We start from the raw sequence: 17,617 nt of genomic DNA, 5'->3' as shown, positions 1-17,617 counted from the left end.
CTTTACACTTCAATCTAGGAATCCCCTAATGCCTCTGACAGATGGCAGTGAACTCCTAACAATGGAAGCAGTCTTTATCTCCCAAGCAAAAATCCATTCATTTTGAAAGAACTGTAACTATTAGAAACCTCTTCCTATACTTATACTGTTAGTTCCAGCTTTATTCTTTGCAGTTGAAAACATTTTACTTTTCATTTCAACTGATTCCTTCCTCTCTATGATAAGAAACCACTTTAAGGGAAATGGTTCTTAACACTTTCACCCCTATGTGCCAGCCTTGAATTTGTCAATGTTCTTTGTAAGTTGGTATCAGAATTGATTTATATTAGTAGTCCAAATAAGGTATAATTAATATAAGACTATACTTTTAATTCTAAAAATCTTAGAGCTATTAAATAGTTAAGACTCCCTGCTTTTTGGCTCACAATGTACTAGCACTCAAAATCCTTAGATCCTATTACCCTGTTCTAATTTTATGTACATCTATAAAAGTTCAGCTTGCTAATCCTAGTCTATTTCTCAGGTTTTTTGATCTTTTGAAATCCTGAGTTTATCAACAAAAGTATTACCACCCTCAGCTTTATTTCATCTACAAATCTGACAGATGCCTTTTATACTGTCCATAAATTATTAAAGCAAAAGACTCAAAAAGAACATTAGAGAAAAAAATTTGTTAATAAAAATATGACTAGCCTTAACCACTTATTAACTGTGACTTGGACAAATGGCCAAATGTGCCAAGCCTCAGATTCCTCATCCACAAAATGAAGAACCAGATGAAATCTTGGATAACCTTTGAAAATACTAATGTACCCTCCCCAAGTTTTATCTAAAACTATGAATAATTATACAATCTGTACTACAGTTATCATTACTATCATTTGTAATTCTCTCACTTTATAAATGAGGAAAATAAGGGCAGTGAATGGCTCATTATTACATTATTTGGCTTATTCCAGAAGTGATTTATGATAGCCTACAAGGAGATCAAAAATAAACAAATAAGAAACAGTAAATAAGAGAACAAAAATCAAAACATGGAAAGAACATAAAGTAGAACCTGAAATACAGCCAATACAAAACCACAGATTTGGCTCTAAGCCCTCTAGTAGCCAATATATATATTTTTAAAGCTAGGTTATTTGCATATAGATCATGCTTATGAGATAAATACATAAGTACTCAGGAAAAGCACAATTATTCTTGATACTAAGACCAAACAAAAGAGTGTCTCTTACAAGTACTCATAAAGAAATGTAATGAACAATAGGTTGAACAACATCCTCAGAGGAGGCACAATAAAAGCTGATGGCATCATAGTAAAACATCTGTCAGTGGAAGAATTCTACCAGTGACATATACAAAGTAGCCCCTTAACATTACTCCCTGTTTATCTACTTCTGTTAGGGAGTAATTTAAGAGTATCGGGAGAAAGAGTTATCTCTCAAACCATTTTCAGACAATACCTTGTCTCATGGGCACACTTTTAACAATTTTTGAACAGAAGGAATATGATATAATCCCTGGAAGACTTCTAGAACATAGGTAGCCTATGCTCATTAAATACAGACTACGGGGGCACCTGGGTGGCTCAGTCGGTTGGGCGGCTGACTGCGGCTTAGGTCATAATCTCGTGGTCTGTAAGTTCGAGCCCCGTGTCGGGCTCTGTGCTGGCAGCTCAGAGCCTGGAGCCTGCTTCTGATTCTGTGTCTCCGTCTCTCTGCCCCTTCCCTGCTTGCTCTCTGTCTCTCTCAAAAATAATAAACTTAAAAAAAATTTTTTTTGTTAATACAGACTATGCTAGGGACAGAACTGACATCCTATGTGTAGAAGGACCTAACAAAAGTAGATGCCTGAATAGAAAGAAGGCTATCCTATCTTCATCTGGAGACCCATCAGGAAAAATGCTGGCAGAGCCAAAAGCTTTCTTAAAAAAGTTAGGTATTTCTCTCAACACAGAGATAAAAATGAGTCAAGCCCCAATATTCTAATTCATAAAATTTTCGCCTGAAAGATTTAAAGAAAGGTGCAACCAGACATTCAATGTTCCCTAATAGCCCAAAGGGCATCCAAGATTAGAACTTGTTCTGATTCTCAACCCAACCCAACATTTATTCCCCAATACTATACATTCTCCCCCTGGTCTCCCTAATAGAATTCCAGGTCCCTGAAGATGTTGATTTGCCATTTAAAATAAAACAAAACGCAAGTAGGATCATATTTTAAGTAATATGAAATAGTGCAATACGTCATTAGTAACATTTTACCATATGCACAAATTTTAAATAATGGGAATCCTCATTAAATACTCATCAAGAATCTTGTAATTTCAAAGCTGGCAGGTGAACTGCCAACTATGTTTACCCTATTACCACACAGTGGCATCACTTTAGTCATCCCTGAAAGAATTGTTATTTGCATTATTCAAGTTTTAAATGATAAACTCATCCCTAAATTGTGGTAAAATGCAACCAACTTATTATTAACATCCCTTATCTCAACAATAGGTAAAGAAAATACCAACAGGACTATTAAATGAAAGAATAGTTGTTTCATTAAATTCTACCTCTGTTAAGCCTAAATTTATTTCCCTGACACACACTAGGATCTTAAGCAACTTCAAACCTACTCTTCAAACCAGCTGGTTAACAAACACTTCAAGTTTTTTAAGACCAACTTAAGATACTAACGTCCTCTCTTCTTCTTCTTCTTTTTCTTCTTCTTTCCAGCTGCTCCATCTCCATCCCCATCTCCATCTAAGAAAAGACCATTTCAAGTACACATTTATTTGTCTCAGAAACAGAGAGACAAAACAAGCATAAGCAGACAAGTAACACACACACAAAGCATCTTAAATAGCATACAACAGAGTTGATCCAATATTCTTAGAACAGAATTCTATATATATGCTAATGTATCAAAATTTGGTTTGTATAATCAAAAGCACTAAGGAAACTCTGACTCACTCTAATAAAAGAATTATTGAAAAAGGTATTTTTAAGAATAAAAAGTACATTAACACTCTTTTTCAAAAACTAGGAAAAATAACCAGTGTTAGTTTAATGCTAATGACTGGGTGACTTCACCTAAAATATTACTAGTTTGTTTACATATGCTTTGCAGGTTAGTATTTCATGACCTCATGTGATCCTCAAAGCAACTTTATGAGGTAAAACAAGGAATGTTTAACGGACATGCCCAAGGTAATCCTAACTGATAATGGCAGAACTGGACCAAGAATGTATCACCTGATTCCTAATCCAGGCAGGGATATTTAGGGGGTCATATTTTAAAATATCTTTTCCTGGGGCACCTCGGTGGCTCAGTCAGTTAAGCATCTGACTTTGGCTTAGGTCACGATCTCACGGTTCATGGGTTTGAGCCCCGCGTTGGGCTCTGTGCTGACAGCTCCAAGCGTGGAGCCTGCTTCAGATTCTGTGTCTCCCTCTTTCTCTCTCTGTCCCTCCCCCACTTGCGCTCTCTCTTGTTCAAAAATAAATTTAAAAAATTAAAAATTTTTAAATATATTTTCCGGTATAGTTGTTATTAAAGAAAGAGTTCTTCTGGGTCAAATGTACACAAAAATCAGAGGGTATATATGCTTTTCCTAGGTTCAGTTGTCAGGTTCTTAAAAGAACCTGATGCCCAAAAATGGAGATTAAGAACTATCTGAAAAAATAGTTGGCAAAAGAGTAACTAAAGTAACCACTATCTGTTAGTTTTTATAACAATATTTTATGAAGCCCATGCCATTCTCTTGGAGAAAAGATAAAGGATACTATTATGGCCAAGATTAAATAAATAGTGACTTAAAACATTTTAAATAAAGGGTACCAAAAAATAGACTGGAATTTCTGAATTTCTAAAAAGGCTGCTCAATAAATTTCAACAGTCATGAAGTATGCCAGTCTACCCACAAATCACAATGCTATGAAACAGGGATGAATAGGAAGCTGTGGCAACAATTAGAAGTTGACAGTTTAATAGTATGTTCACCGTATAGTCTTCTTTTAAATGTTTCCCCTAGTGGCAGTAACTCATGGCTAGCATCAATAATTTTAGATCATGAAATCCACACTCATAAAACAATGTCAAACGAATGCTTAAATTTTCTACTCCCAGAATGATAAGCAGGAGTCATAAATTATCTCACCATGCTACCACCTATGTTCTTCTATTATAATTATCACACAAAATTATAATCTTTTTTTTTTTTTGTCTGCAAAATGATAAGGGAGCTACAATGACCCTACTTGTCTGTGAGCTCCTTAAAGATTATACACCATTTCTTAAACTAAGGCACAGGACTAAGCACATGATAAATATTCACTCTATTCAACAAATGAATGTTCTTTTCGCTTATTTTATCCTACTTATTTTCACCTAAATGAGAAATAGGAAACAGCAGTTTAACAGAAGGAGGTAACATGATATAGGGCTTTAATGGATTGAGTGATAGAAACAGCCAATATTTGACAATTTTTGACTTAGAAATTTGCAATTTTTTTTTTAATGTTTATTTATTTTTGAGACAGAGAGAGATAGAGCATGATCGGGGGAGGGTCAGAGAGAGAGGGAGACACAGAATCTGAAACAGGCTCCAGGTTCTGGGCTGTCAGCACAGAGCCCGACACGGGGCTCGAACCCATGAACTGTAAGATCGTGACCTGAGCTGAAGTCGGATGCTTAGCTAACTGAGCCACCCAGGCGCCCCAGAAATTTGCAATTTCTTATGTTCATTCAACCTCATGAAATTGGGTACAGGAAACATGGAAACACAGTGGGAACACAAACATTGCCAACTTATGCATTAGTGGTTTCTAGATTCAAAAGCTCAAGAAAAATAACAGTAAAAAAAATTTTTTATATTTATTTATTTTTGAGACATATGAGACATATTTGTTTTTGACACACACACATATGAGCAGGGGAGGGGAAGGGAGAGAATCCCAAGCAGGCTCCACGCTGTCAGAGCAGAGCCCAATGCAGGGCTTGATCTGACTAGAGATCATGACCTGAGCCGAAATCAAGACAACAAACTGAGCCATCCAGGAGCCCCTAACATGAATTTTTTTCTTTTTTTTTTTTAGAAAACACAACTTTCAGGGTGCCTTGGTACCTCAGTCAGTTGAGTGGTTGACTAGTGATTTCAGCTCAGGTCATGATCCCAGGGTTCTCCCTCCTTCACCCCCTTTCCCCTCCCCCTCCACCACTCTCCCCTGCTTGCAGGTGCTCTAAAAAAAAAAAATAAATAATTAAAAAAGAAAACACTAATTCATATATTCTGCACTACAATTTTAATAGTAACTTTCATTCATTCAATAAACATTTGCTTAGGGATTGGTGGCTCGGTTAAGCATCCGACTTTGGCTCAGGTCACGATCTCATGGTTCATGAGTTTGAGCCCCATGTTGGGCTCTGTGCTGACAGCTCAGAGACTGGCACCTGCTTTGGATTCTGTGTCTCCTTCTCTCTCTGCCCCTCACCAACTCATGTGTGCATATGCTCTCTCTCTCTCAAAAACAAACATTAAAAAATAATAATAATAATTTGCTGACTTCTCAAATAGGTAAAAGGAGTAAAATAGCAAACAAGATGGTCTTTACTCTGGAAGAACATTCAATGTCTAGCATACCGTACATAACACTACACTCAACCTAAAACAAATGCTTCAAGATATATATCCAGTTTTAAACACACCCTAAAAGTCCTTCCAGCTGTGTGATGTTAGGCAAATTATTTAGCCTCTCTCTACCATGGTTTCTTTATCTTGAAAATGAGGTAAGAAGAAGCTCCTCCTTTGATACTCATTCTTCTGAGGCTAATTACTTTATCCAATGTTCAAGGTCTGTATTCGGTATGGAATAATAGCTACTGTTTATTGCCAGAAGGGTAGTAGAGCCTGGATCCGAATACTCAACTATATATGCTTATCCTCCCATGCATTATACCATGCCACAATTTATGTTTTTTTTAATGTTTATTTATTTTTGGTTTTTAAAATTTTTGATTTTAATGTTTATTTTTACGTTTTATGTTTTAACGCTTATTTATTGAGAGACAGACAGAATGCAAGCAGGGGAGGGGCAGAGAGAGGGAGACACAGAATCGGAAGCAGGCTCCAGGCTCTGAGCTGTCAGCACAGCACCCAACAAGGGGCTTAAACTCATGAACAGTGAGATCACAACTTGAGCTGAAGTCCGACGCTTAACTCACTGAACCACCCAGGTGCCCCACAACTTATGTTTTTGTAAGTCTTTCACAGCATCCCAGGATATTCTTAACAGGTATAGACTGTTCATATTTATTGCTGGATTAGCACCATGTCCAAATCAATTAACATTTGTTGAATGACAACTGGACATCCATATGCAAGAAAAAAAGGTACCTTAATTCTTACCTTCCACTATATACAAAAATGAATTCTAATGGATCATAGACCTAAACATAACAGCTAAAAATATATAAAACTTCTTGGGGTGGCTGGTTGGCTCAGTTGGTTCAATGTCCCAACTCTTGATTTTGGCTCAGGTCGTGATCTCATGGTCTATGAGTTCGAGCCCCACATCCGGCTCTGCACTGGCCGTGTGGAGCCTGCTCAAAATTCTCTCTGCTCCATCTCTGCTCACCTGCATGCTATCTGTCTCTCAAAAATAAAGATTTAAAAAAAAAACAAAACTTTCCATTCTTTAAAATAAATAAATAAAAATAAAAATAAAAATGTATAAAACTTCTTGAAGAGAACGTAAGAAAAAATCTTCATGACCCTAGAGACAGCAATTATTTAACTTTTTGGATAACACACAAAAAACATGACCCATAAATAAAATGGGATTTCATCAAAATTAAAATCTTTTCTGCTGCAAACAATACTAACATGAAAGAAAATATTAAAACATTTATCAGATAAAGAATTTGTATCAAGAATAGAGAACTACTATAACTCAGTAAAACAAATAACTCAATTGAAAAATGGACAAAAGATGTGAACATTTCACCAAAGATATACGAAAGGCAAAAACATGAAAAGATGTTCAACATCATCAATCATTAGGGAAATGCAAGTTAAAACCACAATAACATACTACTACACACCTGTCAGAAAGCTAAAATTTAAAAATTAACAATACCAAATGCTTAAGAGATTCAAAGCACTTGGAACTCTCAACCACTGCTGACCAGAAAGCAAAATGACACAGCTACTCTAAGTAACAGTTTGATAGTTTCTTATAAACATATACTTCCCATATGACCAGCAAACCTACTCCTAGGTATTTACTCAGGAGAAATGAAAATGTCTACACAAAGCCTTGTATACAAATGTTGACAGTAACTTTATTCATAAGGCAAAAACTAGAAACAATCCAAATATCCATCAACTAGTAAGTGGATAAACGAATTTGGAATACTATTCAGCAATAAAAAGTAATGAACTACTGACACATATCCAACAACTGGATGACTCAGATTATCATGCTAAGGGAAATAAGCCAAACAAGCCACACACTACAATAATTCCATTTATATAATATTGTAGAAAAAACTACAGTAACAGAAAAATGTATCAAAGGTTTCAAGGGATCAGGGTATAGAGCAGAGAACAGACTTCAAGGGGTACAAGGGAACTTTTCTGTGGAGATGGAAATGTTAAATGAAAATGGTCTACATCTTGAGGTGCCTGGATGGCTCCATTGGTTAAGCAATCGACTTCGGATCAGGTGATAATCTCACAGCTCCTGAGTTCAAGCCCTGGTTCATGAGTTCAAGCCCTGCGTCAAGCTCTGTGCTGACAGCTCAGAGCCTAGAGCCTGCTTCACATTCTGTGTCTCCCTCTCTCTGCCCCTCCCCTGCTTGCACTCTGTCTCTCTCTCTCTCTCTCACAAAAATAAACAAACATTAAAAGAAAATGGTCTACATCCTGGTTGTGGTAACACAAATGCGTACATTTGTCAAAACTCACCAAACGATATACTTACCTTTTTTATCTTTTTTTTTTTTTTTTTTTTTTGAGAGAGAAACAGTGTGAGCAGGGGAGGAACAGAGAGAGGGAGATACAGAATCCGAAACAGGTTCCAGGCTCTGAACTGTCAGTACAGAGCCCAACGCGGGGCTCGAACTCATGAACGGTGAGATCATGATCTGAGCCTAAGTCAGATGCTCAACCAACTGGGCCACCCAGGCGCCCCATCAAACGATTACTCATAAAGGGCAAATATATAGAACGTACAACATCATGAGTAAACCCTAATATAAACTATGGACTTTGCATAATAATGATATATCAATGTAGGTTCATCCACTGTCACAAATGCACCACTCCAGTGGGGGATCCAGTGATAATGGGAGAGGCTGTGCATGTGTAGTGGTAGGGGGTACATGGGAAATCTCTGTACCTTCTGCTTGATTTTGCTATGAACCCCAAGTAAAACTTCTCCAAAACAAAGTGTATTTTTTGAAAATGGTGAATATAGTCCTAGGCAAATTATACCTTAATAAACTTGACTTAGGGGACCCAGGTGGCTCAGTTGGTTAAAGGTCCAACTCTTGAGCTCTGTTTAGGTCTTGATCTCAAGGTCATGAGTTCAAGTCCTGCACTGGACTTAAATACTTAAATTTTTTTTTTAAAAACTTAACTTAAAACTTTATTGAATTACTTTTAGAACATTGCCAATTGCCCATGGGACTAACTTTTCACACCAATACTCCAGTGTCAAATTAAACACATCTAAAATTAAACACAATACCTTCTCCTTTGCCTACAAATTCCCTCCTCCAATCCCCACCCACTCTCCCTCTCTACTTCGCCATTTCAGTGAACAGCACCAACATTGTCACCCATGTTCAAACCTCTAGAATCTACTAATGCCTCTTCTTCCTTCTCCCCAGTTTGAAAGTCTCTTGCATCCTTTGAATTCTGCTTCCACAACCACTATTCCAATGAACCGTTCCTTTCCATTCTCATTTATGCCCACCAATTTAAATCATCATTAACACATGCCTAAGCTGTTAAGTGCCCTCCAAAATGATTTCCAAGCCTTTCCTGTATATTTCCTCTAGCAACCCTGCATATATATAAAGATTAAATTATTTTTATAACATTCTTCTCTTTTCTTTAACATTTTATCTTTTAAGTAAGCTCTATGCCCAATGTGGGACTTAAACTCACGACCCCGAGGACCAAGAGTCACATGCCCTATGGCCTGAACCAGCCAGGCTCCCCTATAACATTCTTTTAAAAATGCTCCAAGGCTCCTTCAACAAATCATCTCATGTGGCTGGTCTGCACTATTCACTACATCTTGAATACATTCTCAGCATTGTTCTGCCCCAAAGTGGTCTCTTCTGTTTGGTTTCATTCACTCAAGTCCCACTCCTTCCAAAGAGTGTTCCTTCATCATTGAGCCCGTAATTCCATCTCCAAATTCCAATAAGCTTTCAGTGTATCTTTTCCGCTGTTTGTCTCTCCATCCCACTATCAGTTTTTCTTTAGTACAAAGATTCTGAAATACTTTCTATCCTCTCAAACAACTCTCACAATAGATAAGTAGTACTAATCTATTAATTGGTACTACTAATTAGTATGAATTAGTACTAATTATTAATTCATTTCAATAATTGCTACTATTGAAACGAATTAGGCAAACAATTCAATTAGAGAAAACCAATACTCCAAAAATTGTCTTTAAAACATTGATGATTTCCAATCCGACAATCAAACTTTTCTCCTTCAATGTCAAGAGATTCACACAACTTTGCAGAGGTGCAATGAAACAAGGAACACTCTTCAAGATTAACATTTTGATATTGTACACAGGCCTACAGCAATCTATTATATAACCTTGAATTTAACATTTTCTTTCTTGCTAAGAGCTCAAAATATGGTCATAATTTGAAGCACAAACCAAAGTAAAATGGACAAGAGATTTGCTTAAGGAAGAGCTAACTATTCCCTTGAACCTTGGCATATTTTCCACCAAATTTTGACTATAAGCTCCTTGAAGACATAGAGTTTATCTTTCTAAAGGAGAGACAACTACTCTGCCTTATCCTAACACAATAATTAAAGTACAGCAAGCTTTTGTGTTGCTAAGGATTATAAGGCACAAGCCCAAGTTGGCAGTGCTTGAGGAAGAGCAGCAAGTCACAACGGTACAATTAAGAATGGGAAAATCTCATCTCCCTTTCTGCCAAAAAAGCCTGCAGAATAAGTTCTCTTAGCAAATACTGCCTCCACTGTCTTACCGATAACATCAATTGTTAGAATTCCAAGAGTTTTTGTCTTTAAAGAAATTTTATAGGACCAACATACGGCAAGAAGCTAGGGTTGGGAAATTTGTAATAGAGTTTAGAGGCACTCCATATAGTCTTTGAAAATAAAGAGAGGGAGCTTTCATACAGAGTAAAGGAATAGACTTGGAATCAGGTGCTAGGTTTGAAACTTTTGGTTCTACACATAGCTGTGTCACACTGGGCAAATGACATAACTATTATTTCCTGAAAAGAGCACCTACTTTGCTTGGTTTTGTGAAGGTAAAATGAGAACACATGTGAAAGTATTCTAAGACAGCGCCTTGTACATATTAGTTGCTCAATAAATGTTAGTTGAATAAACAGTCCTTTTATTTCATCTTGATACCCACTACTTGGTATTTTACCAAGTACATTTTTAAAAGTTGAGATCTGTGTTATTTGAGCAGTCATTCAACCTATCCCACTTTTTAAGAGTTACTTATAAATACCTTTTCTTTTTTATCTGTGATATTGAGGCTTTAATGTCAATTAATTAAGTAAAACACCAGAGAGAATCACAAACTATATGGACACAAGCAGATTTTGTTTAAAGAATATCATATTTTCTTGCTTTTCTAACCACAAAAATCAAATTTACCATTTACCTTCATCGTCATCATCTCTTTCTTTCTCTTCCAATGCTTGTCTTTCCAATTGTCTTGCTACCTCATCAACTGAGGCTCCTGATTCTTTATCAGGTTCCTGTTGCCCTGCTGATCAAATATAACATAAGTCAAATCTAATAAAGATACTTTCCAATTTGAATATGTTCTAAGGATCCTGGAGAACACACAAGTCCTTTCCCGTCTGATAAGTATTCAGGAAACAAAAACAGAAACGTTATTGTGAACATAATCGAATTTACTTAACAAAAATCTGCCACATCTAAGTAGCATTGTCCATTCAATAAACTATCCATTACACCTTCTTTGTACTAGTAACTAAACAATAAAAGAAAATGTGAGTTGGTCCCTAGCCTTAAGTTGTTTCACTTTTTAAAGTACTTAACAATTTGACTACAGCAAACACTTTATTAACCAAACAGGTACTTAAGATAGGTAGTAAATGCTGAAGGTCTTAGCAAGAGGAGGATTTGTACAAGACACTGGGAACTTCAAATCTTCATGAAGAAGTTGCCAAGCCAGGATGGGTAAAATCAAAACAAATAGGAAAAGATAATTCCATTACTAAAAAACCTAAATTCTTGAACAGCACAAGACCAGCTCCCCCCACCTCACCCAAGTGATTACAAGAATCTAGCTGTAGGAGCAATAGCTGTGTGTATAAAGGGATAGTATTCCCACTTAGCACATACTGAAGTGATATTCTGGCTACTGTAGAGGGTTCATATTGAGAGATACAACTGCTAAAAATATATTAGGGTCAGTCTACTGAACACCTGAATGGACAAACTGAAGAGTTTGGATTTCATCCGAAAGCCAGGAACAGCCGACTTATGTCCAGGGATTAAACTTTCTCTTGAAGTTTCTCAGCACCCACAACTTTCCCTTTTCAACTCCCATTTAATCAAAATTTCATAAAGCTATAGATTAACCCTTTCCAACCTGTCTCAACTTCACCTTCATCACTTGTGGCCTCTCCATTGGTCCCTCAATCTTTGTGTGGCTGATTTTAGAAACAGGTACAACATTTTTTTCCCTAAAATGAAGGACCACGTACAACAAAAACACCGACTTCTCAAAATATTTTAAGTTCCTAACTCATAATGTAATCCAAGTGTAAACTTTCAGCTGTTTTCCTTACCTTACCAATGGATTTAAAGAAGTTCAATTCCAACCCACAGAATATTCTATCTGGACTGCCGGCAAATGGCATCATAATTCACACCTAAAAGCCTTGAAGCTTGGTGATGCTAGGGGATGAGGCAGGTGAAAATTCGCACCACTACCATATATTCTGCAATTACTACTCAGTGACATGAGCGCGTGGGCAAACACACATATACACACACCCAGAAGGGCAGCCCGCAACAAAAATCCTTCTGTAAACCAGGAAGGTGGGGGGAGGCGCAGTCAAGGCACTAAGATTTGCCCACTCCTCTCCTATCCTTGACGAAAATATGCTCCAGGTTGCTTCAGCAAAGAGGCGACAGTCCGGGTCAGAACGGATTTTTGAGGAAGGCACACCGCGAGGAGGGTAGTAGAGCTGGGCCCTGTGCACAGCTTCAAGTTCGTTGCACGGTATGTATGGGTGGGAGCTGAGTTCTGGCAATTATAAGGGCCCAGCAACCCCAGAACTACCTCACCACAGGCTGAAGCACCCTTTTCTCCCCCACCCCACCCCCACCAACTCTCTAGTCCCAGCTAAAGAGAAGCCGCCTCCCCCCGGGATTGGGAATCTGTAGTCCGATTTCAACACACACTCAGTCCTGGGAATCAGTCCAGTGCAGTGTTCCGAGTCCCCCAGTCTCTTGTCACCCCTGCCGGGCCTGGGCCGAGCCGTTCGGCAATCCCTGGCGGGGACTGGGAACATACAAAACTCCCTTTACCTGTGGCAGCCCCTTTACTCTTCTTCTTCTTCCGTCTTTTTTTCTTGGCTGCCTCCTCAGCCGTAGAGACAGCTCCCTCTTCTCTGTCGTCTGGATCCAGGTCGCCATTCAGGTGGCTCCCGGAGGACGCTGCCTCCTCCACACCCGCCATGTTGCCCGAGAGAGCGCGAGACAGTGAGACAGGGCGGCGAGGGCCCGCTCCTTCTTCACCCACCCACACGAGCGACGCCGGAAGCTGCTCTCGATGGTAGGAGCGCAGGGAATGCTGGGATGTCGGAGGACTCGACGGCGCGAATCGCGCGCGAAAGGGTGTTGGGCGAGGCTGCGGAGGAGCGCTGGACTGTGGCTGCTGAAGTGCTAGTGGGGCTGCCTCATACACCTTTTTTGTCCCCGGGCATTCCCCGGGCACATTGAATGCCTGTGCTTGCCCAGCCCTCAAGAGAGAGGGACGTCTGTGCTGAAACCGAAAAGTCATATTAGCGGATTTATGAAGCGTGCCGAAAGCGAGAAGAGGGCCCCAAAATGTGTTCACTTGTACACTTTTTTTTTTTTTTTTTAGGACTCAGAAGGACTGCGTTGTTTTTCACAGTTACAGTTCACGACGAGGCTGTCCAAGCACTTACGGTGATGAACCTGCAAAGGAGACTGAAGAGGCGTTTATTATTAGAGAAGGCAAGGGAAAACAGCGTTTCACGGAGGGAGTGATTAACCGCAGAGTGCTGCTAAGGAAGTCAAGTAAGAGGACTGAAAAATGTCAGTTGTATATAGTAACATGGAAGACATTGGTGACCTTTGCAACAGCTACTTAGATAGTGAGAGATGGAAGGAGGACTCCAGAGAGTTGAGGAATGAGAGGGAGGTGAGGAAATAAGAGACTCTCCTCATCCTTCAAATTTCAGCTGAAATGCCACTCCCTCTGAGACTCTTCTCGGTAATCTAAATCAGGCCCTGCTTTTACAACCTCTCGTTGAATTCTTAACCTTTCATGGCTATTTGTAATTACATAATATGTTTGATAAATTGGTTTATGTCTGTCTCCCCAACTACCTTGGGCTCTGAAGAGAACACCCTGTGTATTTTGTGTTCTGTCACCGGCACCTACCTCTAAGCTAAAGCATAGTCTGAGCTCAGGAAATAGTCATTGTATCAATAGCACTTTAAAAGCTCCAAGTACTTTATTTTCTCATTTTATCCGCTTCTGAGTTGAGGAAATTAGAAAGTTTTGTGAACTTAGGTCACACAGCAAGTGAATAGAATCCAAACAGGCATCAGGCACCAAAAGTTAAATAATTCTGTATTCTGCCTTCCCGATTGAAATTTCAAATCAGTAAACATTTATTGATTGTAGGTTAGAAATAATTTTTCTTGATGGGCAATAAAAAAATGAAGGACAAATCTGTACCCTCAAGAAAGTGTAGCATTCAGTGAGACAAAAATTTAACTAAATAAGAATAAAATAATACTTATGCTAATACTTAAGTCATTTAATTCTTTTCTATTCCAAGCTAATCTATCACAAAGGTGAGGAATTTTAAAACAGTCTAGAAGATATTCAGACTAGGGGCAAGGATGTGACTAGGCTCAGGAGAAATCAAAGCTCACCCTTTTGAGGTGCAAGGCTACTGCAGAAGATTTTTTAACATCCTTATAAGTAATACTGCTACGTCAAAATGCCTCCAAAATTTTTTTGTAAATCTTCCCGGTTTTTCTGTAAATTCTGGGAATACTTGTACTGTGGCTACTATCTCAGACCCAGTTGAGGAGACACAGGATCCTGGAGGACAGAAACTGTAGGGCTGATAAATGAATTTTCACAAAGGGGTGCTGGTATAGGTTGACAGAATTATCAACGTCAAAATAAAATTTGTTCACTTAAAAAAATAAGCTACTAAAATGCAATAAGACAAAATACTGTTTCTTTGTTGGAAAGGGATTGTACTCTACTTCTCCCCCTTTTTTTCCTGAAAAGAAGCAAGAAAACTAAACTTCAAGGTAGTTGTATAAAAACAATATATATCTCAACAGTATGGTAGTCGATATTTGTTGGATGATTGTTTTCCAGGAAATTCCAGAGTTTGAGATAACTGAGTAAGTACTTAAAATAATAGCCTGTTACACTCCTTATTTCCATCATTTTTCTTCATTTAGTTTCTCTACAAGAGGAAATTGAATAGGATAAAGGAATGAGAAATGTTGAAATCTCAAAGAATCTAAGAGAACTAAGAATCTAAGTAAATAATGTAACTCAATACCAGTACAGGCTAAAATATTTTTCCTAGCTGGCTACATGAAGTAATTTTGTCTCAGATGGCTAACTAGATAAGCAGATAAAAATGTATTTTTTCCTTAGGGAGATACTTTTCCATTTATAAGGTCAATGCATTATAATAAGACATATTTTTTAAAGATTTTTAAGTAATCTCTATACCTAACATGGGGCTCAAACTCACAACCTTGAAGTCAAGATTCACATGGTCTACTGACTGAGCCATCCAGGTGCCTGGATACAATAAGACATATTTATTATTTTGTCCAGAAATGTATTTTTTGCTAAGAAAACCTCGATTCAAAAAATGGACATTTTAGCCCCAGTCTTACTTTTTATTTTGAAGTCCTTGATAGTGGTATGGCTTTGAACAAGTCACTTAATTTCTCCAAATTGCACTTCTCTTACTTGTGTTAACTAACATTAACATTAACATACGTTTCCTTATTTCTAAAATGAGTATAATAATAGTACTGCATAGAATATGGAAATTAAATTTCAATATGGAGAGAAAGCACTCATGGTAGCACAGTGTCTTACACAATAGTGATAAATGTTAGCTAACTTTACTGTTAGTAAGCCATGCTCCTAGAAATTTTACATTTGTCTGGATCATTTGATGGCCTAGATATCCTAAGGCACTCTTATGTTTTATTGACCTCTGGCAATGGGTTAGCAAGAAATATATTAGGAAAAAAATTGAGAAGGCTTGATTTCTTAATGTTAAGGGTAAGGATATTTTTTTCATATCTTTATGTTTAAAACGTGATATAACTCTTTAAAAATCTATAGATGACATGGCATATACATGCATATGCCGTGTGTGTGTGTGTGTGTGTGTGTGTATATATATATATATATATACACACACACACATGCCAGTCTCCAAGTGCAGTCACATAGAGGTTAGGGCTTCAACATGTGAATTTGGGGGGGGAATAAAATTCAGATCATAACACAGACATTGCCAAATGCCTTCTTATAGAAGGGTGCAGGGAGTTATTCCCAGCTGAGAGCCACTGGCATAAAGGCATGAAAGAATATGGAATGTTTATGGTAAGTTCTTGCTGAGGAGTAAATTACAACTAGATTGTAAAGGGCCTTTTATGTTACCCTAGAGGATAGCTTGTATTGTAAGGCCTGAAGGTGATATGTCACAGGGATGTTAAAGTTTATTATTTTAGAAAAAAGTCTAAAATAGAAAGCCATAATAGACATGTCAATAACATGTAAATAAAATGATTACTATGTGCCATTAAAAGCCAGAAAAGGATATGCATGTAGATTATATGGATAAATTTAAATGGTTATGTAACACAGAGATTTTCAAGCTAGCTAAAGATCACTGTGATGGCGGTCTAAATTCTAGAGCAATGGTTGCCATCCAATAAACGGTTTCATTTAAAAAGCCAAATAGGGGTCGGCTAAGTGTCTGACTCTTGATTTCTGCTTAGGTCACGATCTCATGGTTTGTGAGATCAAGCCTGTCAGGCTGTGAACTCACAGCACAGAGCCTGGTTGGCATTCTCTTTCTTCCCTCTCTCTCTGGCCCTCCCTGGCTCACACACTTGTTCTTTCTCACTCTCTCTCAAAATAAATAAACTTAAAAAATAAAATAAAAAGGCAAATATATTTAAAGAACTGTTTTCAACGAGGGTATGGTACTTTCTATTTTTTGAAGTTGAATAGTCTTTTAAATTACTATGAAATGGTAGTGAGAGTAGATGATGATGTTGGGTTTTGTGCCCTGACAAAATTTTTAAAAAAAGAAAACCATACTATGTCAGTTCTCAAAACCATTTTTTAGACTTTTCTGAACAGTGAGATCTCTAAGTCTAATGGCCTCTATTCTAAAGAAAACATTGGAAATGACAGAGCCTTGTAGTAGAGGAGACTTGCTAAGATGTTATTGTTGATAACAGTATTGATAAGAACTTACAGAAGGCTGTTGGGGGGCAAGAGAGGAGAGGTTGGATTGCAGAAACATTTTGAACATAGATTTAAAAGAACTTAATGGTCCATTAAATGTGGAGAGGTAGAAGTTGAGGATCACACCCAGGTTTCTGGCTTGGGTTCCTGGGTGGATAGTGGTACCACTCTCTGAGATAGGGAATAAAGGAGGAGGAGGAGGTTTTGTAGGAGTTGGAGGGGAAGATAAGCATTGGGCATTTTAAGTTTGAGATGCCTGCAGAGCACCCAGACAAAGATATCTAGTAGTCAGTTAGAAATATGGGTCTGGAGATATAGACATGTGAGTTATTAGGACTTGGGTAGAAGGCTATGAATGAGGTAATTCAGGGAGAAGAGAACAGGACCCAAAACAACAACCCAGAAGGACACTAATGTTTGAGGATTTTGTTTACAACAAACAAGAGTGGAAAATTCTGTTAAAAAAAGTACAAAGAAATAATAGGACAAGAAGGAGAAAATGCTTTAGAGAATAATCACATAGAAATAAGGAGAAAAAAAGGGTTTACAGAATAAAAGTTTGGTCAACTATATCAACTGCTGAAGAAAGATTAAGTAGTATGAAGTCTCAAACTAGAGCATTG

General features: G+C 37.8%; 1 protein-coding gene across 2 annotated transcripts in view; it reads right to left on the bottom strand.

Annotated features, from left to right (window-relative positions):
* METAP2 (methionyl aminopeptidase 2) overlaps positions 1–16,681 on the bottom strand; it is a 32,708-nt gene extending 16,027 nt beyond the window's left edge. The window contains exons 1-3 of one of the 2 annotated variants that reach the window (XM_043562173.1): positions 12,800–16,681; positions 10,896–11,000; positions 2,691–2,756 (exon numbers count right to left, since the gene is read on the bottom strand). In XM_043562173.1, the coding sequence (XP_043418108.1) occupies positions 2,691–2,756; positions 10,896–11,000; positions 12,800–13,274 (646 nt within the window). In that variant the 5' untranslated portion in view covers positions 13,275–16,681. Of the gene's footprint in view, positions 1–2,690; positions 2,757–10,895; positions 11,004–12,799 lie in introns of both variants that reach the window. The other variant, XM_043562172.1, reaches the window with a different exon arrangement.
* Positions 16,682–17,617: the final 936 nt, after the last annotated feature.

The sequence above is a fragment of the Prionailurus bengalensis genome, chromosome B4 (genome assembly GCF_016509475.1).
Source record: "Prionailurus bengalensis isolate Pbe53 chromosome B4, Fcat_Pben_1.1_paternal_pri, whole genome shotgun sequence".
Classification (NCBI taxonomy): domain Eukaryota; kingdom Metazoa; phylum Chordata; class Mammalia; order Carnivora; family Felidae; genus Prionailurus; species Prionailurus bengalensis.
The sequence above is the reverse complement of the archived record's forward strand: the minus strand, read 5'-3'. Positions and strand labels throughout refer to the sequence as shown.